The sequence below is a fragment of the Coregonus clupeaformis genome, unplaced genomic scaffold, assembly GCF_020615455.1.
Source record: "Coregonus clupeaformis isolate EN_2021a unplaced genomic scaffold, ASM2061545v1 scaf0266, whole genome shotgun sequence".
Classification (NCBI taxonomy): domain Eukaryota; kingdom Metazoa; phylum Chordata; class Actinopteri; order Salmoniformes; family Salmonidae; genus Coregonus; species Coregonus clupeaformis.
In genome coordinates, this window is record NW_025533721.1 from 433849 (window position 1) to 460267 (window position 26419).

Here is a 26419-nt window from a genome sequence, read left to right on the forward strand (position 1 = left end):
CATGTGGGACAAGGAGAGGTTGAAAATTACTGTGAATATGCCTGCCAGCTCTGAGAATGTGCCCTGGAGTACAATTGGGGGCCCACAGCCTTGAGGGTGTTGACCTGATTAAAAACCCTTCTCACGTCGGCCTCGGAGAGCAAGATCACCCAGTCCTCTGGGTCTGTGATGGCCCTCACACCCGGCTCGATGTTGTTGTTGTCAAAGCGATATTGGCAGGAACTGGAACACGCTGTCGTACACGTCGATCCAGAGCATCCCAAACATGCTCAATGGGTGACATGTCTGGTGAGTATGCAGGAAATGGAAGAACTGGGACATTTTCAGCTTCCAGGAATTGTGTACAGATCCTTGCAACATGGGGCTGTGCATTATCATGCTGAAACATGAGGTGATGGCGGCGGATGAATGTCACGACAACTGGCCTCAGGATCTCGTCACGGTATCGCTGTGCATTCAAATTGCCATCGATAAAATGCAATTGTGTTTGTTGTCCGTAGCTTATGCCTGGCCATTCCATAACCATCAGCAAAACGCTCGCCCACATGACACCATACACAATGTCTGCCATCTGCCCAGTACAGTTGAAACCGGGATTCATCCGTGAAGAGCACACTTCCCCAGCGGCCATCGAAGGTGAGTATGGATACTGCCGAGCTGCAGGGCTTACAGTGGGTTCCCTTACTTTGATCTTCATGGTCTTCTTTTCACCTCAAGGTGTTAAAAGCATAACACTATTCCTACAGGGGTCTAGGCCTACTAAAAATGTATGTGTATGCACAAAATTCATATAGCCACTAATCTTTCAGAGAGGATGAAAACAAATTACTTCAAACGTCTATACTCCAGCACAGTAGTCTGAAGTCTTGGCCAAAGTCATCTGAAGAGTCTGCGGCCTGTGCGGTCCGGGGCGGTCTCTTCTGTGTCATGTGAGTTGAGTTGCTAACCTACTGAAGCTTCCTTCCTCTCTTCCCGGCTGGTGGGAGGAGAAGAATCCTGTCAGTTTGCTCCATAATGGCGGACACGTGTGGCCAAGTACTTCTGGGGTCTGGATTAACTGTCCTTTCCCATCCCCTCATGTACATCAAAGTTCTAGTTCAGGTAAGATATATAGAGATTAAACAAACATAACTGACAAAAATGTTTTGATCCAGCTAGCTTTACGTCGAGGCGAGGTCGGTTCTGTAACTGACAGGCTACTGTAGCTAGCTGCAACAACAGCCGTAACGACTAGCTGGCTAACTAGAACTAACGTTACATTCCGGTGTTGAACTTTACATACTCCACACAGCCGATCGCTTCAAGCTGATCTCATGAAAAAAATATGGCCTAAACGGCAGTTAATTTATTGTTTCAATAGCTAACTAGCTAGAATTAGTACCTACGGGTTTGACGTCACGAAAAGGTCAAAGAGCTCAACTACGCTAGCTAGCGAACTAAGTGGGTTTCGACGGTTTGGTCGCAGATAAATAATGACCTTGTGATAAAATTATTTATATCTAGCGGTTTTGTGTAGAAGGGATGCAGCTTTTTGTCAAAATTGACTAAGTAGCAGGTTATGAGAATGAAAGTAAGGTTGAGAAAAGGTTTAAGGTTAGGGTTAGCTAACAGTATCCCATCTAGACATTACCCTATCTAGCCAGCTATTATGGTAACGATTGCGACATTCTCAATACCATGACAATAACGACTGGCTAACGTAGCTAGCTAAGTCTCATTCAAAACGTTCAGGACAGAATGGGCGCCCTTTGGCCCACTCACCGAGTAACGCGAGTTAGGTAAGGTTATAACACGACAGGGTAGTTCGCTGGATCATTAATGCATTATGTGCGCAGTTATCATAATTGTACTGTCAAATTTCTGCAAAGAAAGTAAAATCAATTTTGCATATTGTTAATTTAGCTAGCCCTAGCTATAACTAACACATATACTGACATTCACTGCAATGTATTATGTCATTACTCATTTTCAGGTTGGACATGAACCTCTCCCTCCCTCCCTTGGAAGAAACGTGTTTGGTAGACAAGTGTACCAGCTGCCAGGACTGTTTGCCTATGGTGAGACCTGCATTTCTGTAGCTCAGCTGGTAGAGCACGGCGCTTGTAACGCCAAGGTAGTGGGTTCGATCCCCGGGACCACCCATACACAAAAATGTATGCACGCATGACTGTAAGTCGCTTTGGATAAAAGCGTCTGCTAAATGACATATTATTATTAGCATCGGGCCGGTTGCACCAGTTAGTTGTAAGTGGGTCGTAACTCTACGTCCAACGTGAAATGTGCTTAACGCCAGACCTGAAAATGATACCTGTTACACCACCTGGGCGTAAAGGGCGTAAGCCCTTCTATGAGTTACGCCTGACCCTAGATTCTACGCCTAGTAGGGAGCATGCGTGGGGTGTTAAATTGGGACTATCTTTCATGATATGTACAGAAAATAATAGCAATTTATATTTTCAAAAGGATGTGAGTCTCATGTTCATATTTCACAACCGCTTTTCGAGTTGCCTATGCGCGAGTCAATAGCAAAATAAAACCAAAGACATTTGTTAAGTTGGGTCAATTCAAATCTGGTATTAGGAACAAAAGAGGTCAATACACGTCTTCTAAAATAGACTAGTATTTTAATTAATGCAAACCACTTCAATGGTAAATATGATGTTCGTATATACGGGTCCACTGAAATACCACGCAGGGCACTCAGAGAACTGATCCATTGTTCTAAGTTCTTCTTCAAATACTCTGACAGAGATAGTTCCCGCTCCCTGCTGGCCAATCAGAGTAGAGACTGAGCGTGGTTTAGACTTACTCAGCCAATCGTTGGCGCACAGGCTGGTCCCAGCTCCTTGGCGCTTTACCGTTGCACACTGTTGCCAGGCATACGTTGTTATCATCACAACTTGTAGAGTCAGCACCCATAGACACTGTTCCCCTGTACTCCTTGTACCTACGTCCTTGGACGGTTCAAAGATCACAAAGAGGCAGTGTTCGTGTATGTACAGTACAGTACAAACCCATTATGTTTAATCATTAATGCATTCCTTCTAAGCTAGGCATCACATCCAGTTATGAGAAAATAGAGCCCCACACAGTACAGTATGAATATAGGCTAAAATAGGGCTGGGTGATATGTCCAAAATATAATATCAGAGTATTTAAAAACAAAAAAATGACGGTATTTGGCGGTATTTTATGTTTTTTGAATAATAAAAGTTCAAAATGTGCTTTATGAGTAGTGTGTGACCCTACCCTAGGGTGGCAACACATACATTCTAAGTGATTTCAATGGGTCTTTCTCTATTCTGATGGTTTTATACTGTTCAACTCAACTTCAACCCAAAATAATTTTCATCAATTTTTGCAGTTCCTGCACTCATTTGAGATCACTTTCACACTGCCACGTAGGGCTGCACGATATGTGCAAACAATCTAGGCCATATTTTTAACCAAATGTTACAATTGCGATTTGACTTGTGATTTAGAGCAAAGCACTTGGGTGAACTGTTGGAATCATGGAAATAGAACGATTATTCAAATTCTATAGTTAGAATATAATAGTGGGAGGTTTGAATACAGTGTTTGATATGACAACAAATGAAAATGCCAGTGAGGAGTTATTGTGACAGGGTAGGAACCAAAGTGTTGACAAGTGTTTCCTAGGGGACCCTATAATATTTGGCTACATTGAATGTTTTCTCTTAACTACTTAATTTAGCTAACATATTGTTGCTTCGCGTTTTCCTCATTGATTTAGAAGATACTGTTGCACAAAAAACATGCAGATTTAGGTCTACACCCCCATATTGTTAGGCTGTATAGCTAGTTAGGTTTGCTCTGACTCAGTACATTTATTAGCTAGCTAGCGATTAGCATTAGCGGCTAACAAGATTTAGGCCCAATTTACAAAGAAAAGACAAACTAGCAGTTTGCAGATGTAAGAAACACAAACTAAAAGTGTAATTATAGAACGCTAGTGGATTTATATTAAGAACAACATTGTTTCATGTGCTGCATTAACCATGCAGAGACAGAATGCAATTGTCTTGCGGTAGAGGAACAACAAATGCGATCCTTGATTGAGGGGGGGGGGGGCTAGGTCTGTGTGGAAAGCGGCATTTAGAGAGAGCGCAGAGAGATGACTCAAGTAGCGAAATAAACTATAAAAATTACACACAGCGTATCACATTTTAACAAACCAAACATACAAATACCATAATAAAAGGTAAAGTAAAAACCCAAACCGGTCCATGCGTCAATACCGGTATATCGTAAAATATGGTATACCGCCCAGCCCTAGGTTAAAACTGCTTCTCCAATAGAAATCCTTAATCACACTTGTAGGCGATGTTGGCTAGCTATGCTCATGCGTAGAAAGACGTCATCAGGTCTAACGATCGTCTCGCGCCGAACTGCGCATGTGTAAGCATCAAAACAAAGGCACCCCTTCCATATAAAGTTGTTTTTGACAAATGATAACGTGTCAGTTTGTCACTTTCACAAGGGGTTTGGAGTAATAACATGTTCAACTACTTAAGACATTTTCTCGAATCTAGGTTGTCTTTATATTTTGAGAAAATGAACAACTAAGGAATCATTTTTCACTTCTCTCTGACTTCTCAAAACCCAAATCCTGGCCTGGTCTGTTTCGCAAACGTTCCCAGAAGTCTCGTGATGTTGAGCCTCTGGGTTTAGAAACTGTGATAATACACTTGATTTATGCTACATTATAGCATGCTACATTATAGCATGCTACATTTAGCATGCTACATTATAGCATGCTAAATGTGTCTGAGCATACATTAGCAAACTAATAGATGAGCTGCTACCGCCATTTGCCAGCCAGAGATCAAATAACAAATTATACATACTGAGATTCAGTTAAATGATAATCAATCAATGTGATTTTGTTTCAGACAAGTCCAGGGCTTTTAGTTGGGATATAGCCTAGGCTACTACGCAAGTGAAGAGCAAATTAATGGCATTAGTCAACTTTATTCCAGTATTTTCATTATTCAGTGATATTCATTTCTGAGGTATTTATTGATTGATCCATCCAGTTGTGGTTAAGAAAATGTGCATGCATACTGGTGGGCTTTGCGACGTTTAGAACTTCCATGACAATGGTAATAGCCTAGTAAAGGGCGCTGCCTAGCAACCATCATTATGAAGCATCAAATCTCATGAACGTGCATTGCTTACGCCTGGCTTAGCTACGACTAGTGTTATTTTTGGTTGGTGCAGCAGGTGTAAATTCTGATCCCAAAGTCAGATGTAACTACGCCGACCTAGCATTTAAGACCAATTTTTATGTCTGACTGGTGCAATCAGCCACTGTTCCTTAATGGTACTAGTGATTAGTGGTGCGCCGGTCAGCTGTTTGTTCACCTGCACCCGCCTGCAATTGCTAATAGCCCAACCAAACCAACTATATGTGATAAAATGAAAATCTGAGGCCCTAAAAGGCACTGCATGGTCAATCTGATGTCTGCATCGGGGAGACTGCCTCTGCAGAAGTCAGGGCATTCATACACTATACAAAAGTATGTGGACACCCCTTCAAATTAGTGGATTCGACTATTTTAGCCACACCCATTGCTGACAGGTGTATAAAATTGAGCACACCGCCATGCAATCTCCATAGACAAACATTGGCAGTCGAATGGTATTACTGAAGATTTCAGTGACTTTCAGCGTGGCACCGTCATAGGATGCCACCTTTCCAACAAGTCAGTTCGTTAAGTTTCTGCTCTGCAAGAGCTGCCCCGGTCAACTGTAAGTGCTGTTATTGTGAAGTGGAAACGTCTAGTGGTAGGCCACACAAGCTCACAGAACGGGACCGCCAAGTGCTGAAGAGCGTAAAAATAATTTGTCCTCGGTTGCAACACTCACTACCGAGTTCCAAACTGCCTCTGGAAGCAACGTCAACACAAGAACTGTTAGTCGGGAGCTTCATGAAATGGGTTTCCATAGCAGATCTACCGCACACAAGCCTAAGATCACCATGCGCAATGCCAAGCGTCGGCTGGAGTGGTGTAAAGCTTGCCGCCATTGGACTCCGGAGCAGTGGAAACGCCTTCTCTAGAGTGATGAATCACGCTTCACCATATGGCAGTCCGGCTGATAAATCTGGGTTTGGCGGATGCCAGGAGAACGCTACCTGCCCCAATGCAGTGCCAACTATAAAGTTTGGTGGAGCAGGAATAATAGTCTGGGGCTGTTGTTCATGTTAGTTCCAGTGAAGGGAAATCTTAAAGCTACGGCATACAATGACATTCTAGGCCAGGGGTGTCAAACTCATTTTAGCTCAGGGGCCACATGGAGGAAAATCTATTCCCAAGTGGGCCGGACCGGAAAAATCATGGTATATATATATATATATATATATATAACTTAAAAACAACAACTTCAGATTGTTTTCTTTGTTTTAATACGATCAACATACAACATAAAGCTGGAGCCTGAGGACAGTGTGTCCAAAATAGTACAAGCACAACATCACTATTAATCATAAAACACGTCAAGTTTATTTGAAAATTCTAAAGAAAAAGAACACACAAACACACAATGCCTCAGTGATTAACAGAACTGTTTCACAGATCACAGAACTATATCAGGGTGTCATTTCTCAGGCAGAAATGTAGATAAAAATAATGAAATCCTGTTCCCCAAACAAGTGCAAGAACCACAGAGTCAAGAATAGGTTAAATATACAAATAAAATCAATTAAAAACAATAGCACATCAACATAAAAACATATAAACATAAAGCTGGAGCCTGAGGACAGTGTCCAAAAGCACAACATCACTATTAATCATAAAACACCTCAAGTTCCCCAAACAAGTGCAAGAACCACAGAGTCAAGAATAGGTTAAATATACAAATAAAATAAAATCAATTAAAAACAATAGCACATCAACATAAAGGCGATTCGGTGCTTCCAACTTTGTGGCATCAGTTTTGGGAAGGCCCTTTCCTGTTTCAGCATGACAATGCCCCCTGCACAAAGCGAGGTCCATATAGAACTGGTTTGTTGATCAGTGTGGAAGAACTTGACTGGCCTGCACAGAGCTCTGACCTCAACCCCATTGAACACCTTTGGGATGAATTGGAACGCCGACTGCGAGCCAGGCCTAATCGCCCCACATCAGTGCCCGACCTCACTAATGCTCTTGTGGCTGAATGGATGCAAGTACCTGCAGCAATGTTCCAACATCTAGTGGAAAGCCTTCCCAGAAGAGTGGAGGCTGTTATAGCAGCAAAGTGGGGACCAACTCCATATTAATGCACATGATTTTGGAATGAGATGTTCGACTGGCAGGTGTCCACATATTTTTGGTAATGTAGTGTACTTGCGCTTCGCGGAGCAGCGCAGCGCTGTTGTTAAGGAAGTTGTCAAGGAAGTGAGTTTGTGTTTATACAGGACCTCCCGCCCCCACCTACCGTCAACCAATCATTTCAATGCGGAGCAATACGGAGCCCTCCGCCTTGTTACAAAATTTGGGATGCGCACGGCAATGTGGCACTTAGCTCAATTTAGCCTCTGCATGCCTCCGGAGGCTCTGCAATTGCACATTTTCGGATCAAGCATAATATAGAAAATACGCTGTAGACTACAGTCTGAGATGGCAAACAATTTTTTGACAGGGGATGCAGGATCTTTTTTTTGCCTGATTTTAAGATATGTTGGTGCTTATAATTTCCGACATTTTGGTAGGCTATTAGTTAGTCAACTTGTCTATAATTAGATACATGCAGCTTATCTTCTGTCATTATGTTGTCCTAGAAGACTAAATAAGCCCTTGCTCACCAGAATGACATAAATCGATAGAATGCTTCAATCTTGTTGACATTGGTAAAGTTTTCTGTCATCTCTGCTTCTTTCGTGGAGCAAAGACGTTTAGGGACTGGGAAGAAATTGCAATAAATAAAATAAAAACGGGAAAGATTTTGCTAAATTTCCAAATGACATTAGTTTGACCGGTTGTAAGGAAATAGAAAGCTGTGAAAATGACCCAACATGTTTCTGATAAGATTTCAGTTTGGCTTGGATGCATATTTTATGTGGTTGAAATACTATCAGCTGTTATGATGCTGATAAAGATAGCATCTCTACAGACGGCATCTAAATGCGCATTCGCATGCTCTCAAGATGCTGAAAGAAATAAATCATATTTCTCCACTCCTGTTCCCGAGTCAAAATGTATCCTACATTTGGTCTATCATTTTACTGAAAGAAATGCTTAATTCTGCAGGAGTTAATATTACGGCTATGTGAGAGGTTATAGACCTACAGTCAGTGTCCAGATTTCAGTTTCCATTTAACCCATCTGAACAGTAGGCTACAGTTCCCTTGATGTGCCATAGGCCTATTTGAAGTCGCTGTCTTGTGACTGTCGAATTTGTATAGCACCTCACAATCATCACACGCAACATAGCCGGCACTGCTATCATCCTCTTTTACCACTTCACCAAATCTTTCCCAAACATTACTTTTCTGGCCTTTGATTCTCTTTATTTTCAACTCTCCTATTCGCCACTTTTCTCTTATTGAATGAAATTCCGACATTGTCCTTTTTGCCTCCGTGGATCAATGTTAACTCTTTCTGCCCGTTCCCAATAGCATTTGGCGATTGGCGTGTAGTCAATTTGGCGTGTGTACAGTTAGGCCCTAAAGCTTTATAGGCTTACGCACTAATGCCAGATAGCCTAAAATAATGACAGAAAAAATTATAATTTAGCCTATAGATATAAATTGCACAAGAATGATACATTTGTGTTTTTTTCAAGGTATTGTTTTCTCTTTATTTAACCTGCCCTTCATCCACACAATATTTCATGACCCTAAACCAGCCCGCCCCGTGGATATAACCACCCCATGGGTTATGAGTCAACCTGCACATTACTACTAGTGATGGATTTAAACTAGACGTATCGTTTTATTTTTTTTGTCATTTTAGCAGACGCTCTTATCCAGAGCGACTTAAAGTTAGTGAGTGCATACATTTTCATACTGGCCCCCCATGGGAAACGAACCCACAACCCAGGCGTTGAAAGCGCCATGCTCTACCAACTGAGCTACAGGGGATCTTGATGTTAAACACCAGCTAGTAGGCTACCGGTATTAAGACTGGCCTGTCCATACCATACAGTCTTACTAATGAACATGTTGATTTTGTTTGCTGTATTTTCCATGTGTTTGTTCTTTGATCCTCTCATTTCTGTCTTTTAGCAAAGCACATCATAAAGATTGACGGCAAGGCAGGTCTCTTTAATGGCCTAGCCCCCAGGCTCTGTGCAGGGACCATCGGCACCCTTGTACACAGCAGAGTCTTGCAGGTGGGTCTAACTAACAAGCTGGCTTAATCTAACTTACTAAATACATGTTAGCTGATATTTTCAGACCTCAGCAGTAGTCTAGCCTCAATCCTAAAAGAATGGGAAATTCTGTATGGAAAGTCATGCTTGTCAGAGAATAAGCTACATACTGGCTTGGGCATTGACTCTGTGACTTGAACTGGATTGGCCTTTCACTTTCTTAGGATGGTGAGTGTGACAAATCCTATTCGTTTCTAAATTCATAAACTGACATAAATGCTCTGGATGGCAATGTGTCAACACACCATTATGAAAATGGATCTCCGTTGAAATAATCACTGTTGTCTTTTACAGAGATGCCAGGATGCAGGCAAATATGAGGTAAATATTTTGGCCTGGTTATGGGTTAATGTATAATTGACTTATTTATTTTATTAAATTAAAGGTAACTATCTTTTAAATGCAGGCTGTGGTTATTGATGGTCATTTTTCAATCCTTTTTAGGTCTCTGGAACCAGTCAGAAAGCTGAAGAGGGATCCTTACAGCATGTTGTGAATGAGGTATGAATGAATTTGTCCAGTAAAGCAGATGGTTTGACAGATGTATGTTTTTTTTGCATATTATTGCCTTTGGAACAAAGTTGACACAACCAAGATCAACTGAAATATTCAGATTTGTTTCACAGTTCTGTTAGACGTGGTTTGAACAGACCTTCATCTATAAATGTAGTTGTGCTTTTTTTATTGCCGTGGACATCATCTGAGCATGTCTATTGCTTGGCTGTGTTTTTTCACCGTAAGCAAGTAAGTTAATATCTGGGGTGGAGATGGTCCTTGGTGTAAGGGGAATTATCCCCAGCTAAAGCTGTCCAAACTGGATTCATGTTTCCTCCCAAATTCTGCATCACCATTCTTTCTGTTTTTCTTTTACCACAGACAACCAAAGAGATGATAGCCCGCTCCTGTGCCACGATCGTCACGCACCCCTTCCATGGTAAGTGTACTGTTTGTGTCTAGCACCTTTTTGTCATGTCATCCTTTGCCCTAAATGTGTGTTCTTGTAGAATAATGACTACTGCATGGATACTGGGTTCTTAGTTATTGGATGGTTATTTTCTGTTTGTTCCAAAGTGATCACCTTGAGATGCATGGTCCAGTTTATTGGTAGAGAAACCAAGTACAGGTGAGTTTCTCTTATCCTAAGTTCAATATGGGTTTATACAATTTATAGCCATGTAATACTGAATATTACAAATGTTTCTTGTTTTCTTGCAGTGGAGTGTTTGATTCAATCGTCACTGTCTACAAGAATGAAGGAGTTCTGGGATTCTTTGCGTAAGTATGATCTGCCTTTGGCTACATGACCAATGTTTCATCAAGGGCATCCTTTAATCTTGACCAGCTAAATTACTAGAATACATTTGACCTCAGTAAATTCAGTCAATCGTTTTGAAGTTGTTATTTTTAAAGTAGGTTTATGCTTGCTCCTGAATCTTGCAAATATATTGTTATTTTCTGGATGCTGTTTCCTCTGGATGTCTGTACCATGACCTCTTTTTCCCTGACATCTTAACTTAACCGACTAATAGTTGTGCTGTCATGCAGGGGCCTTATTCCTCGTCTGCTGGGTGACGTGCTGTCTCTGTGGATCTGCAACATGCTTGCCCACCTCATCAACACATACGCCATTGATGACTCCGTAAGTCAGATGGATTTGGGATTTTGACACTTGTTTAAAGGTCCAGTGCAGCTGTCTTTATCTCCGTATCAAATCATTTCTGGGTAACAATTAAGTACCTTTCTGTGATTTGTTTTCAATTATAATGGTAAAAAAATAACAAAAATAGCTTCTTAGCAAAGAGCCTTTTCTCAAGCAACAGTTTTGCTAGGACTGTCTGGGTGTGGTTTGAGTGGGAAGGGGGAAACTGAAAACTATCTGTAATTGGCAGAGAGGTTTGGAACTCCTTATTGGTCTGACTAATTTACCACCTGGTGATGTCACCAGGCAGGCCAAAACTCCATCCCACCAAAAGAGGCTGAACATTCAGGCGGCCTTTTCAAACTGCTCTTATACTAAAAGGGCATCATAATTTTCACAGTATTATTCCAACCTCATAGTGTGGTATTCTATGTATATTTTTTTAAACAAGGAAAATCACGTTTTTGACTGCACTGGGCCTTTAAAGTAGATGTGGACCTCACATCAAAAAAAGACCCTGTACTGAAGTACATTGAATGTCAGTGTAGAATGAATGGGTAAGTGAATTATGACATAATTTTATTTTGAATCCTTTCCTCACAGATGAGTCACACAGGAGAAATAAAGAACTGCTCTCAGGCTGTGACTGGGGTAAGTGTAAAACATTTGTTTAAATCTATAGTTTGTCAATGTAAGGTCATAACACAGGCAACTATTATTACCATACAGGTAATAAACAGTTGATGTCATTTTTATTGGGGTCCAGTGTGGCTCAGTTGGTAGAGCATGGCGCTTGCAACGTCAGAGTTGTGGGTTCAATTCCCACGGGGGACTAGTACATAATAAAATAAATGTATGCACTCACTACTGTAAGTTGCTCTTTATAAGAACGTCTGCTAAATGACTAAAATGTCAATGTATCGCTTTGGTTGCTCATGTTCTGTCAATTTGTTGGACTGTTTTAGTTCTGTAATTTCTATCTCCCTCGTGTTCCAGTTCTTCGCCAGTATGCTCACATACCCCTTTGTTTTGGTGTCAAACCTCATGGCTGTGAATGACTGCGGGTAAGTTTCTGCATTTTGATGTTTTTTTAATCTTTTGCTTTTAGTTTATTTACAAAATGTAGAAAGCTTTGAAAGCTGTCAAGTTGCAATGCGTGGGTTGGGATCAGCGGTTTTCATGACATTTGAGGAAGCCTTTATTTCCTAATTGTTTTGCCTGAAATAAGTAGTTCTGTGCAGTACATTTTATCTTAACCTGCCTTAAGCAAAACATTACTGGTTTAAAGGCCCAGTGTTTTATATGTTTTTCCACATTGAGGTTGAAAATTATAATGCCCTTTTAGTGTAACAGCTGTTTGAAAAGAACACCTGAAATTTCAACCTGTTTTGGTGGGATTGAGTTTTGGCCTGCCTGGCGATATCACCAGGTGGTGTAAATTTAATAGACCAATAACACAAAGCGTTTCAAATAGGTCTGGGCGATATATCGAATTAATTAGAATTTGTTTTTCCAAGATATTCCAAATACCTGCCTGTATCGCAAGAATCAAGTTTATTTGTTGTTTTTAACAGCGTTTATGTCCGCTTGTTCTCATCTTGTTGTTTTGGTCTCGTCTCCTTCGATCCTTCTGTGCTTTGTACACCTTCCCATTTACACCAGAGATGCGTATATAATGACGAGATGCTCATGTCTCCGCACCAACAATGGGAGTCATTGTCCCACATGCACGAAGGCAGGTGACAAGCTAAGGTCCAAAATAAACCCATAGAAACGCATTGGGATTATTTTTGACAGATTTTGGCGAGAGTGAAACCTCTCGCTTTGCAACGTCCTCTCTGTTTACACACACACCAAGCCCCTCCCCCTGCCACTCACAACAACAAAGATGAGAGATCACTTCTTCCTCTCTGACAAGCGGATTCAACTCGCTATTTGCATTTGAGGTTTGGTCCGACAAAATCGGTCATATGGACACCGAAACATTATTTTACTTTAATAGAGAAGTTAACCTTTCGAACGATACCCTTTTTATGTCTCCACTCCTCAAATTGCGCCCAGAGCAGACTACTAAAATGGGAATATCAATGAACATTGATTCTGGAAAACGTATGATCGCGCAGCATTGCAGTACCGCTAGCAGCATTTTAGCCAAAGACTGTTATACTATCTGTCTAGTCTGTTTTGTGAATGTGCAGTAAGCATAAGGTAGCTCACTTGATTTCAACATCTGAACAAAGTGTACAGGCTAGCATGCTGTTCAAACAGTTGAAGGACAGTAGTATGTTCACATCAATTCAACTGTTCTGCCTTGTTAGCTAGCAAATAGATCCAAATTGGCTAAACTTGAAATATGAAGATTAGCTGGCTACTCACTAGCACGTGGATTTGAGAGATTAAGAGACCTGTGTTAATTTTCTAGAATGTATAATTTCACAAGCCCTGAATTCATTAATTATTGCTTACTGTTTGAAATGCAGTGTATTTGACCTTTAATTGTACAACAAAGCTTATTTTGATAACTTTTTTATTTTTTTTGATAAATTGTTTAACAGCCATGTGTGTGTGTATGTATGTATGTATGTGTGTGTATATACACTGCTCAAAAAAATAAAGGGAACACTAAAATAACACATCCTAGATCTGAATGAATGAAATAATCTTATTAAATACTTTTTTTCTTTACATAGTTGAATGTGCTGACAACAAAATCACACACATTATCAATGGAAATCAAATTAATCAACCCATGGAGGTCTGGATTTGGAGTCACCCTCAAAATTAAAGTGGAAACCACACTACAGGCTGATCCAACTTTGATGTAATGTCCTTAAAACAAGTCAAAGTGAGGCTCAGTAGTGTGTGTGGCCTCCACGTGCCTGTATGACCTCCCTACAACGCCTGGGCATGCTCCTGATGAGGTGGTGGATGGTCTCCTGAGGGATCTCCTCCCAGACCTGGACTAAAGCATCCGCCAACTCCTGGACAGTCTGTGGTGCAACATGGCGTTGGTGGATGGAGCGAGACATGATGTCCCAGATGAGCTCAATTGGATTCAGGTCTGGGGAACGGGCGGGCCAGTCCATAGCATCAATGCCTTCCTCTTGCAGGAACTGCTGACACACTCCAGCCACATGAGGTCTAGCATTGTCTTGCATTAGGAGGAACCCAGGGCCAACCGCACCAGCATATGGTCTCACAAGGGGTCTGAGGATCTCATCTCGGTACCTAATGGCAGTCAGGCTACCTCTGGCGAGCACATGGAGGGCTGTGCGGCCCCCCAAAGAAATGCCACCCCACACCATGACTGACCCACTGCCAAACCGGTCATGCTGGAGGATGTTGCAGGCAGCAGAACGTTCTCCACGGCGTCTCCAGACTCTGTCACGTCTGTCACGTGCTCAGTGTGAACCTGCTTTCATCTGTGAAGAGCACAGGGCGCCAGTGGCGAATTTGCCAATCTTGGTGTTCTCTGGCAAATGCCAAACGTCCTGCACGGTGTTGGGCTGTAAGCACAACCCCCACCTGTGGACGTCGGGCCCTCATACCACCCTCATGGAGTCTGTTTCTGACCGTTTGAGCAGACACATGCACATTTGTGGCCTGCTGGAGGTCATTTTGCAGGGCTCTGGCAGTGCTCCTTCTGCTCCTCCTTGCACAAAGGCGGAGGTAGCAGTCCTGCTGCTGGGTTGTTGCCCTCCTACGGCCTCCTCCACGTCTCCTGATGTACTGGTCTGTCTCCTGGTAGCGCCTCCATGCTCTGGACACTACGCTGACAGACACAGCAAACCTTCTTGCCACAGCTCGCATTGATGTGCCATCCTGGATGAGCTGCACTACCTGAGCCACTTGTGTGGGTTGTAGACTCCGTCTCATGCTACCACTAGAGTGAAAGCATCGCCAGCATTCAAAAGTGACCAAAACATCAGCCAGGAAGCATAGGAACTGAGAAGTGGTCTGTGGTCACCACCTGCAAAACGCCTATAATTTCCACCTGTTGTCTATCCCATTTGCACAACAGCATGTGAAATGTATTGTCAATCAGTGTTGCTTCCTAAGTGGACAGTTTGATTTCACAGAAGTGTGATTGACTTGGAGTTACATTGTGTTGTTTAAGTGTTCCCTTTATTCTTTTGAGCAGTATATATATATATATATTTTTTTTTTAATAGGAATGATTTTTAGGCCATATCGCTCATCCCTAGTTTCAAACCTCTCTGCCAATGACGTCTAGTTTTCAGGTTACATATCCCTCGTCCAAATTGGTCCCTCACTCTGACCACTGACAGCAATGGCAAAATTCTTGCTTGAGACCATTGACCATTTTAATTAAAAACAATCACAGTAAGATACTTGTTACTCAAATTATTTGATAGAATAAATGGCTGCATTGGACCTTTTAAAGTTTCCCTGTAGTGAGTGGTTTATGTCTAAGGCTGGCTTTCCACCTAAGCACTCCTGTCTTTTACAGGCTGGCTGGCGGCCTCCCTCCCTATGCTTCAATATATCCAACCTGGGTGGACTGCTGGAGGCACCTGAGCCTAGAGGTAGGTTGCTGCTTTCAAAACGTTCATGCTACACAAAAACACAGGTGGAACAGACACGGCTTGCCACCAGGATAAGATCCTTGGTTATTCACATTGGTTAACAAGTGTTTCAACATTTTCTAAATTGGTGAGATATTATGGATAATGAATTTGTGCCATTTAAGATGTTCTTGTTTTGTCTTTGTATTCCATATCTATTTATAGGGAAACATGAGCAGAGGCAACAGTTTATTTTTCCGGAAGCTGCCTGTGGGGAAGACTTATGCAATCGACCAGAAGAGATTTTTTTAAGTCGAACTACCTGCATAGAATCACATTGTAATAAATTGACATTGCCTGAATGGGGGTAGATCGCTGGCATCTAATCCTTTGTATGCACTTGTTTACGATGATACTTTTTTTTTTAACAACCTGTCTGCCATCAAGTAAAGATAAAACTGCATTGTTTTACAGCAATGTGCTGCTTTGATTGGAAACGTGAAGATCTTTATTTTAATATAAAACTCTACTGCAGGATAATTAAAATGGAGCCGTTTCACCTAAATCCAGGAACAAACAAGATTGCAATAGTGCCCATTTCACCTCTTTCTGTGATGGCAGACTGAATCATGTCACCTATTGCCAATATATACAAACTTTCAGAATACCCTGTATATCTGGCTGGCATTGTGTAGAGTGGAGGCTCTCCCCGTGATCTCCTTGTTGATGAGTTTAAGATGGCAGTTTTCAGCGAAAATCTGCATGTAATGTTTAATTCAGAAGTTATTGGGACCCTGTGTCAATGTGTTGTATTGATGTGTATGATCATTCTACAACTTCAAAGGGTCCATGTGATAAGAAATGGATATGTGCTGTTAAGGTAAAATGGGGCCACACTGAGCTATGGAAAGTAGTTTGAGTTGACAAATGTCTATCGCCTTGTCGACGCAGTCAGGTGCTTGTATTAACTCATTTTGACTGATCCCAATAAAGATGCTTTTGACTTCTTGCTTTCTCTTATAGCATTGGGTTTTATAAGCTTTTGATTTCATGCTCATTTTAGTTTGCGGGTGTGTGTAGCTGTCCCCTAAAACCTTGATTCAAAACGAGTCATTTCAGTCAAGTTACACCCTGATCCGAAAATGAATCTTTGCTACACAAACCGAATAGAATGACAATAGGCGATTACTTTCCCAAATGTACCTTTAGTCAGAGGGAGAATACAGGTGTCTGGTGCTAGAGAATGAGGCCAGAGACGGATGCATGAACACCGATTAAATCATGTTTTTCTGTCAAAAGTACAACTCCAGTGAACTATTTCCGGACGAGTAGCATCTGGCAAAATATGTTTGTCAGAAATACCCAAATATGGTGGCAAAATTTCTCTTCACTAGTATGGTGCTAGATAATATGGTGACGAAGTGCCCCTTTCATAATATTTATGTAAATGGAAACAGATGTCTTTGCCACAGCTTGTTTTCATCCAGCCAAAGAAGGGCAAATGTATTAATGGAAAAAGCCTTTTTATTTTTTCATGGACCATAGATACTGTAAGAAGCCAAAACGTGTCTCCAGTCCCTGCCTCACAACTTAACTACCGAAGCCGCAATGAACCAATGAAACCCAAAGAGAGAGAAGTGGCAATTAGTGTTAATGTTGCACACTAATGGGGACAATCTATTATGGCTGCATTATAGTACAGAGATTGGTTCATGTTTTGGACACACAACTGGAGAGTATCACACACACATCTTTCCCCTGAAGAGACAGGCCCTTAGGCATAGTACTGTAGGTTGGCCTTCTTCTTGGCCTGTACTTCCAAGATGCCTTCCATGTAGTCCTCATGATTGAGCTCAGTTGCCCCCCTGCGAAGGGCAATCATACCCTGGAAGAGAAAAGATTAAGGGAAAGAAAGTAAAATCCTTGTTTGTTCTTGTCGTTGCTAAACGCATCCAGGTCAATATAGCTGTGATTTAAAAAATGTAAAGGGGAACAAATGGCAAATTACATCTTACAATCAAAATCTTGACATGCAGGTCACTGATAAAACTTTCACCAAGGGAAAGGAAACAACGTAACTGTACTTTAGTTAATAGGGCTGGTTTGTGCATGTTTATAAAAGGTATTACTCACCGCCTCCACACACACTGCTTTGCACTGGGCACCGTTGAAGTCATCAGTGCACCTGGCCAGCTCCTCGTAGTTGACATCAGGGCTGTGGGAACAAAGCAGTGGAGGGGATACCAATCAGATTCTGAATAATACATGACAAACAAGTGTATAACTTTGACCTTTCGAGCTAGAGTTCACTTAATTATAAATCATAACATGCATATCAATTTGGCTAACGTAGGATGAAGCATAGTGGTCCAAACCTGACGTTCATCTTGCGTGAGTGAATCTGCATGATGCGGGCTCGTGCTTCCTCATTGGGCATTGGGAACTCAATCTTACGGTCCAGACGTCCAGAACGCAGCAGTGCGGGATCTAGGATATCCACCCTGTTAGTGGCAGCGATAACCTGGCAAAAGAGGATCAGAAAGTCAAGGTGTCAGCGTACAAAATAGTAGTCTGGCTAACACCTAACTCCAAGTCCTCCTGACCTCAGTCTGTAAAGACTTGATGTTGTCGGCACGATGCGTCGATAATGAAGGGGGCTGGGTTTTACTGATCGTTTCTCCGTGTCTTTCTCTCACACCCACAGCCACACACAGTCCCTGATCGCCACCACATTTCATTACAACTGTTGGATTTTCAAATCCATACAACGAGAGGTCTCAACCCCCCCAGGAAAGACAAAACATTTGAGGGTGTTTAAAATAACCGTTCTCAGCCCTCTTTAAAAGTGAACTCTGTGGTAAAAAAAAGAGCAAAATAACTTGTTTGTATTCACTCTGCCCTTGCCTTGGAATGAGGACTCAACTCTTCTGCCAGTTCACTTCACCTATTTTGTGGTCCTGAGTCCTCTTTGCAGTCACATTGCTATGTTTAGAACGGAACCAAGATATTTTCCCAACATTCACTCAATGCACTCTGGGTTTTTACAAAGTGCAGGACCAGCCATTCCATCAGAACGTGTTATCGTACAGCTAGATATACCTACTCACATTTTGGAAGCTAGATTGCGTTTAGTTAAAAGATGAGACAATTATAATCAAAAGATAATATTAACATGTAAATATGATTGGTAACATAATAAATAGCTGAATAATAACTGCAGATTAAATAATGCTGTAATTCAAAATTGTACACCCACTGTAGGCTACTGCCCCTAAAATAACTAGCATTGACTTTGTACCCTATGTTGTGACCAAATATGTTGTCTTCTCACTATTCAAACCCCACAATCGAATAAACAGCTTATGAAACTCTTAGTCTAAAGTAGAGGTCTTCACGGGTACAAAAAGTTGGACCCGTTCTGAAATTGATCTGTGGCATTCCCACCTGACCCGATATGCATAAATACATCTTCAAAAAACGGAGAGCCGTTCCGAATGGACCCGAGGACAGTCTTACCCGTTCAGAAAAGGCCCATGGCAAACAGACCACTGCTGGTTCGGATCTAAGAGGCCCGTTCAGATCCAAGAGTAGACAGAGGGAGAGAAAGAAACCTCCAATTGGTCGCTGCCAACGCCATCAATAAACAAGTCGTATTGGCCAAATGATCCAGTTACGTATCCTTATAAACTGCCAATAACAAATGACTAAAAAACGATTTGTGTTTCGATTCGTACCATATTAAAAACTTTCGTCTATCGTTTACTAAAACAATAATTGTCTACCTCACGGTTTAGCTGTCAGAGATTTGAGCGCTAAATGCATCAGGGCATTGCATGCATATAGGCATAGGTGTCCACTGAATGATATTCATATATATTATTTGTTAATATTAAGGGAGACAAGCTTAGGCCTAGCCCTAGAGAGACATAGAGAAAGATAGAGCTAAGCCGGTGCCATGTTCCAGACTTCTTTACACTAGTCAGATAGGCTACTACTGCTGTACAGATATAGGCGTATAGGAGGCAAATTCGTTCATTTTCAATCCGAATATTATATTGTTCGATTAAAAGGAGTAACTCTGGTAGGCATAAAACATTATTTCTCACCTCAAGTTCAACTGTCGGAGTGCCAGTGCGCCCTGCCTTCATAGGCCTGCAGTAGCCAAGCCTAATAATAACCATACCACACCAAACAAAAGTTGCTTAACTTTATTAGGGTAATGAAAGTAAGTCAAGTCATTGTTTATAGGGAACATAGAACAGGTTATTATATTGTGACATTAAATTACGTTTTGCATCTTGCCCTCTTTGGTTTATCCTTTTCATGGTTTGAGCGCGAGTAGCATAGGCCTACCGGTAATTCTATTAACGTTATATTGCGGCAAACAACATTACAGCTGGAACTTAATTTGGCTAATGAAAATGGCTCAACAGCATGAAATCTTCAAAAAAAAGTTTAACACGCTCGGCCTATATTGTAGCTATTACCAACAAAGGCGATTACCTACCGTAGGCCTACCAAACAAATGACAGCAATAGGCTAATGTTATTTATTTTACAACAAGCTTATCATTATTATTAATGACTAAACAATTAATAATACATTCCAAAATAAATAAATGGAAGTTATAAAATTGTATCAAACCTGAATAGTGAGTTGCACACAGTCCATTTGGCAGCGCCAACGTTCTTCTAATATTTGTCCACTACAATATAAAAACGTTTTTGTCGGCTTCTTTTCACTATACTCTTTCTCCATCTTCACAATCAACATTAGCCTAGTCCAAGGCCCCTTTTACGCTCTCTCGCTCTCCTCAGCAGCAGGAGCTCCTGAGGTGAACAGCTGGACCAGTTTCAGCTGGACATAAGCTATTTGTTTCATTGAGTTGCAATTTGCTGACATAACAAGCTTGCGCAGTTCTCAACACACAAACAATAAATTAACACAGGTCAGGTCCAATCGGGTCCAGTTGGTAAATACAGATCTGAGACAAAAGTCAGAATTTAGGACCCAGACCCGCTCTGGGTTTAGGGTCAGTTAGAATTTCAGGTCTGTTGGACCCGTGAAGTTCTCTAGTCTAAAGATCACATATTGCAAACAAATAATCTGAACATCATGTCAGTATAAAACTTCACACATATTTTGTAATGTCTGTGCATCCTTGACAATCGCTAATCAATATCCAAAAACAGCACATGTTTTTTCCAAGAACCTGCACATCATCATCTTCTTTATTTTGTGGCACCAATGTGAGTTGAGGGGTTATGGCAGGGGAAACGGTGCTTTGTGTTCACATTGCCCTAAAAAAGGGAACCGGACCGCGGAATTCAAGCAAACTGAACTAAGACCACCTCTCGAGATGGTTTCGGTTCGGGGGCTCTTTCGAGGGGTCTGAGTTCCTTTGGAGTGTTCACACTGCACAAAAAGATTATGCGAAGAGAACCAATCAATAATGCATTTACAACGGCCTCCTATCCAGACCAGTGTGTCACAGCTCTCCCTGCCTTCTGAGTCACGTGAGCCAGGCTAACACTATAGGGCCTCCTCATAGCATAGTGAAACAGTCAGGTCTCCTTCTTAGGTACCAGGTCTCTTGGGTACCTCAAGTACAGCTGATTAAGAAAAAAAAGTAAAGAACTGAGTAATACCTTAACTTGCATGTTGGGCTGGAACCCATCCAGCTGGTTGAGGAGCTCAAGCATAGTTCTCTGGACCTCTCTGTCACCTGCTTTCTCACTGTCAAACCTGGAGAAATCAAAGGGATCAGAGGTTTGTGTCGATGCTATTCAACAGCTATGGAAAGCAACTGTGAAACTTCTTGTCGGTAGCTGGTTTACAGTGTATAGGACTCATAGTTTAACTGCACCACTCACCGTTTGGTTCCAATGGCGTCCAGCTCATCTATGAAGATGATAGAGGGGGCCTTCTCCTTGGCCAGGGCAAAGGCATCTCGGACCAGCTTGGCACCGTCACCAATGAACATCTGGACCAGCTGTGGGCCAGCCAGCTTGAGGAATGTGGCCTATAGTAGGATGAAAGGTAAATAAATCAAACTCCACCTGTCCACACCATTTTACCTAAAGCAGAAGAGGAGTTGACACTTCCGCACTAACAAACAACCCCTTGCTAAAATGCAAGCCATAGAGTCAGTGTTTTGTTTTACCTTGGTCTGGGCAGCACAGGCCCTAGCCAGTAGGGTTTTCCCTGTGCCTGGGGGGCCATACATCAAAACCCCCTTAGGTGGCTGAATACCCAGGTTCTCAAACTTCTCCTTGTGGTTCATGGGCAGAACGATTGCTTCCACCAGCTGTAAGTCAAAAGAATAGCATCACATGTTACTAAAACTGCAATTACATTCACATGAGTGTCTAAAGAGATAAGATTCAAATGATAATATCGGACCTCCTGGATTTGTTTGTCTAATCCACCAATGTCACTGTACTGTTCAGTGGGGCGCTCGTCCACCTCCATGGCTTTGACTCTGGAGTCGTACTCCGTGGGCAGGGTCTCCAGGATCAGGTATGAGTCCTTGTTTACCCCCTGGTTATCACCACAGGGAAAGAGGAAAAAGTACATGTGACACTCAAGCATAACCAAAAAATAAATCCATTGCTTGTTGAGCAGAGGGAGCTGCTACTCAAGGACTCAAGTGATCACATAAGGGCTTACCACAAGGTCTCCCGGCTTCAGTTTCTCTGCATCCACCAAGCCAATGACCGGGAGGAAGTATGTCTGCAAGAGCACAAAAGGGGTAGCCAATGTCAACTACCACTGCTGAATAACTCCTATTAATAACGGTTTTAGTTTACTAAGGAGGACACAGGAACAGTACTGATTGAAATGCAGTTGAACTTGGGAGTATAGATCGGACCAGTGTTTCCTCTGGAAACATTTGTAGCAGTGGGGGCAAAAGGTCGCGGGGGCTGATTTATTTTATTTTGTTCTGGTGACTTTTTAAAAGGCCATTTTACTCAAAAATTTATGAAAATAAAATGATGCTGACACCATCTAAAATATAATTTCCACCTACAGAAATGAGCAAAATAACATTGTTAAATTATTTGTTACATATTGTTAATAGCATATTATCAGGTATGCAATTAACAATAAGCATTTTCACCTGTAGCCCAACTGATGCAGCAATGTGGCTATAAATAAACAGGCTGAAGCATGGGGTTGCCTATCTGCATTTACCCTATTGGGCTAATCATTAGCAGAGTCCTGCATCGGGTCGGATACCCACGGTGCCCCGTGGGTGAGCTGCAACAACAACAAAAAAATCAGCTGGCGGGTGGAATTAAAACATTCTTTCAACCCATGGTCGGCTTGCGGTTCAAAACCATTACATGATGGTCGGAAACATTTAAAATCAAGATAATACACATTTTTTAAAACCCAGGATTTTGTTGTGTTGTGAATTCCATTCTGTGAGTGGCGAGGCAGACATAAGGCTACTAGCCACGCACGCATTGTGTGGTGCTAAAACGTTCAAATTTGTCGACGCACAGAGCTTATGTTCCCTCTTCCCACGTGATAATACGAAACATTTCCAAGTTTACTATAGCCTAGCTCACGTGAAAATGGCTAACGTAGGCCTAACCGGAGAAATTAAAAGAACGATTATGATAAGGGAATAGGCTACAACACCATCGTGGAGACCGGTGCTGTACGAGTGACATCCCTAGTTTAGAAGGACAACAACACCGTAGATGGATACACATCCGACACAAAGTTCAAGCAGGTAGGCCTATTTGTTTTTGATAATTCAGTTCATTATCACATTAATTCAGGCGTTCGTTCATTAGACTATACGCAGGCCATATAAAGTGTAAAACGGTGCGGCTGGTAAAAGTTTGAGTAGCCTTCTAAATAGATGTAGCCTATTTTTATATTCGATTCAGGGAATTCCCTCCCTAAGGCACTCGTAACTCGAATGCACCTCAAGAGGAATATTCATCTCGCATAGAACACAAAACAAGCCGACTACATCAATGGATAAACTATTCTATTATGGGGTTGTCAGATTTTTCTATTCATTACTAGTTTTGTTTGCAGAGGAAATGTAAATGTGGACTGTTCCAGCATCTTCAAAGAGCGCCTCGGAATAAATATTTTCTCATGTTCTATATTTTTTTGTCGTGGCGGCAATGATTTTGCCGTGGCGCAGCACCACAGCTAAATGACTGCTTCAGAAAACACTGGATTGGACATATTTCTAGTTGTTACTTACCTGTCTTGTAGATGTTTTGATGACAGCACATTTGCCCTTCCTCTGGGAGTCTAGATCAATGTTTGCTCCATCCTCCTCCTGGTCATTTGGGTCCACATCCAGAAGCTGCAAGACAGTTTTAAGACATCTCTAACCCAACCTGCGATGATCCAGACACTGTTGCATGGTCATAAACTGACAATTAGCTTCAACACAGCTTCACAAGAATTGAGCTTTTGATACTAAACTGTTCAATACAATAAAACAAACATTTTAATGTGACAGAGACGAAAGCGTACATATTTCTCCATGCTCCTACCTCGATGACATTGGAGACCAGGTACGGCAGGGTCTTGTTCACTTTGATCTTCTCTGTGTTTTCTTTGATTTTGTCCTTCATGGCCTGCAGCTCATGGGTTACCCTCAACACCTCACTCTTCATGATCTACAATATAAGAGTCCAATTGAATGTATAGACCTAGGCACAACATATTCACACTTTTCATATCGTCTTTTAAAAATGTTGGGGTAAAGTATAAGGTGGAGACATAACAGATATGAAGTAAAACATTAAAATAAAAAAGAATAGTGTGGGCCATCTGATACACCAATAGCAGCTAAAATGACTACCTAGCTATTCACCTTTATTTCACTGTCCAGAAGACGTGTCCGCTGAACGATCTCTTCAGTGGACATTTTGAGGACTTCTTCGCCGATCCCATCCTATTGTTGACAAACAAAACTGTAATGTTATGATACAACGTAGCTAGCTGCTACCGTTAAGGGTATACACTAACATCTAGCTAACCGTTACTGTACTAATGTATGACGACGTTTGTGAGTTAACGTTACTAGCTAGCTAGCCGACCAGCTAGCTAACGTTAACTTAGCAAGCCATTGAAGACACACATTGATAAAAAATTAGCCAATCATGATACCTAACTAGCCTAGATTGTTAGCTAGCTAGCGGCTATAAGACAAGCAAAATAGTCAGGCTAACGTTAGCTTGCCAAGTTAGCTAACAACTTGCAGATAGGTTTACGAATCTCAGTGTGTGTAACGTTAGTTACTAGCTAACAAAGTAGATAGTAAACGTCAGATATTAAGTGACCAGAAACTTGATAACTAGTTGACTACGTTAATAGGCTAAATACCAAGCCAACTATTCGTTTTGTGACCAAGCTAACGTTAAGAAAACCTGCAAATTACCTGTGTCACTCTCCCATCAATTTAAACAGGCTAGCTAACGTTAGCTTGTAGTTGTAGCTATGCTAGCTGGCGTAAGAATAAGCTCTTTCGTGGATTGGATACATGTTGACTTCATAATTACGATCACATATTTATTCAAATAATACATGTTTTAATCAAAATAAATTGATAAGCACATGCAAACCCATTAATTCAAGGAACAAACCTCCACCTCATCCCAAACTGATCTGTCATTCAGCGACGCCATCTTTCCTCTTGTCTACTTCTTGGTGGGCGCTTCTTCTTCTTCTTCTTTGATCTTTATCAGCAGACTACAACCGATAAGGCGTATTGCCGCCACCTACTGTACGGATACTTCTTCTGCTTCTTCTTCTTCTTCTTCAATGAGGTTTAACAGCGGTTGGCATCCAATTTGTTGCATTACCGCCACCTACTAGACTGGAGTTCAACTCCCTTATCTTTCCTTGAAAAAGAAAATAAACGAAAGAAAATAAATATCCTAACACTATACCTTTAACCCCACCCTTCTCCACTGTTTAAATACATTTACGTCAATTAGCAGACGCTCTAATCAAGAGCAACTTACAGTTAGTGAATGCATACATTATTTTTTTTTTCATACTGGCCCCCCGTGGGAATCAAACCCACAACCCTGGCGTTGCAAACGCCATGCTCTACCAACTGAGCTACATAACGACGCTTCGAGGGTGACAGTTGTCAATGTGTGCAGAGGGCAGTGGTGAAAAAAGTACACAATTTTCATACTTAAAAGTAAAGATATCTTAATAGAAAATGACTAAAGTAAAAGTGAAAGTCACCCAGTAAAATCCTACTTGAGTAAAAGTCTAAAAGTATTTGGTTTTAAATATACTTAAGTATCAAAAGTAAATGTAATTGCTAAAATATACTTAAGTATCAAAAGTATAAATAATTTCAAATTCCTTATTCCTTACATTCCAAATTATTTGATCCCCTGCTGATTTTGTGCATTTGCCCACTGACAAAGAAATGATCGGTCTATAATTTTAATGGTAGGTTTATTTGAACAGTGAAAGACAGAATAACAACAACAAAATCCAGAAAAACGCATGTCAAAAATGTTATAAATTGATTTGCATTTTAATGAGGGAAATAAGTATTTGACCCCCTCTCAATCAGAAAGATTTCTGGCTCCCACGTGTCGTTTATACAGGTAACGAGCTGAGATTAGGAGCACACTCTTAACGGGAGTGCTCCTAATCTCATCACGGACAACTTTAGCATTTTAGCTAATTAGCAACTTTTTCAACTACTTACTTATTTTTAGATACTTTGCAACTACTTAGTATGTTAGCTAACCCTTGCCCTAACCCTAACCTTAACCCTTTTAGCTATCCCTTCCCGTAACCCTAACCCTTTAACCTAACTCCTAGCCTTAACCCTAACCCCTAACCTTAACCCCTAGCCTAGCTAACGTTAGCC

General features: G+C 41.4%; 2 protein-coding genes across 3 annotated transcripts; one reads left to right on the plus strand and one right to left on the minus strand.

Moving 5' to 3' along the window:
• Nucleotides 1-944: 944 nt before the first annotated feature.
• Nucleotides 945-16550, plus strand: LOC121573319 (mitochondrial carrier homolog 2). The gene is made up of 13 exons (XM_041885201.2): nt 945-1101; nt 1973-2057; nt 9230-9336; nt 9670-9696; nt 9820-9876; nt 10252-10309; nt 10447-10498; nt 10591-10650; nt 10921-11014; nt 11618-11665; nt 12011-12078; nt 15486-15561; nt 15766-16550. The coding sequence occupies exons 1-13, from the start codon at nt 1015-1017 to the stop codon at nt 15850-15852; spliced, it is 906 nt and encodes a 301-aa protein (XP_041741135.1). The 5' UTR covers nt 945-1014; the 3' UTR covers nt 15853-16550.
• A 496-nt stretch (nt 16551-17046) lies between these two features.
• On the minus strand, nt 17047-25270 carry LOC121573318 (26S proteasome regulatory subunit 6A-B). Of its 2 annotated transcripts, none has more exons than XM_041885198.2 (12): nt 25164-25270; nt 24392-24472; nt 24069-24194; nt 23771-23875; nt 22210-22272; nt 21943-22080; nt 21704-21847; nt 21414-21562; nt 21189-21285; nt 17916-18061; nt 17674-17755; nt 17047-17425 (listed from the first exon to the last, which is right to left on the minus strand). In XM_041885198.2, exons 1-12 carry the CDS (start codon nt 25203-25205, stop codon nt 17315-17317), a joined length of 1284 nt encoding a protein of 427 aa, XP_041741132.2. In that variant the 5' UTR covers nt 25206-25270; the 3' UTR covers nt 17047-17314. The 2 variants fall into 2 exon arrangements, with proteins under 2 accessions (XP_041741132.2, XP_041741133.2); XM_041885199.2 differs by having other exon boundaries at nt 25170-25264.
• Nucleotides 25271-26419: the final 1149 nt, after the last annotated feature.

Excerpts from the sequence above, each read along its gene's own strand:
- LOC121573318 (XM_041885198.2), bottom strand. The coding sequence starts at position 25,205 with ATGGCGTCGCTGAATGACAGATCAGTTTGGGATGAGGTGGAG. Across the intron at positions 23,876-24,068 it reads TGGTCTCCAATGTCATCGAG|CTTCTGGATGTGGACCCAAA; the intron begins GTAGGAGCATGG and ends ACTGTCTTGCAG. Across the intron at positions 17,426-17,673 it reads AAGCAGTGTGTGTGGAGGCG|GGTATGATTGCCCTTCGCAG; the intron begins GTGAGTAATACC and ends TTTCTCTTCCAG.
- LOC121573319 (XM_041885201.2), top strand. The coding sequence starts at position 1,015 with ATGGCGGACACGTGTGGCCAAGTACTTCTGGGGTCTGGATTAACTGTC. Across the intron at positions 9,337-9,669 it reads TACACAGCAGAGTCTTGCAG|AGATGCCAGGATGCAGGCAA; the intron begins GTGGGTCTAACT and ends TGTCTTTTACAG. Across the intron at positions 9,697-9,819 it reads AGGATGCAGGCAAATATGAG|GTCTCTGGAACCAGTCAGAA; the intron begins GTAAATATTTTG and ends AATCCTTTTTAG.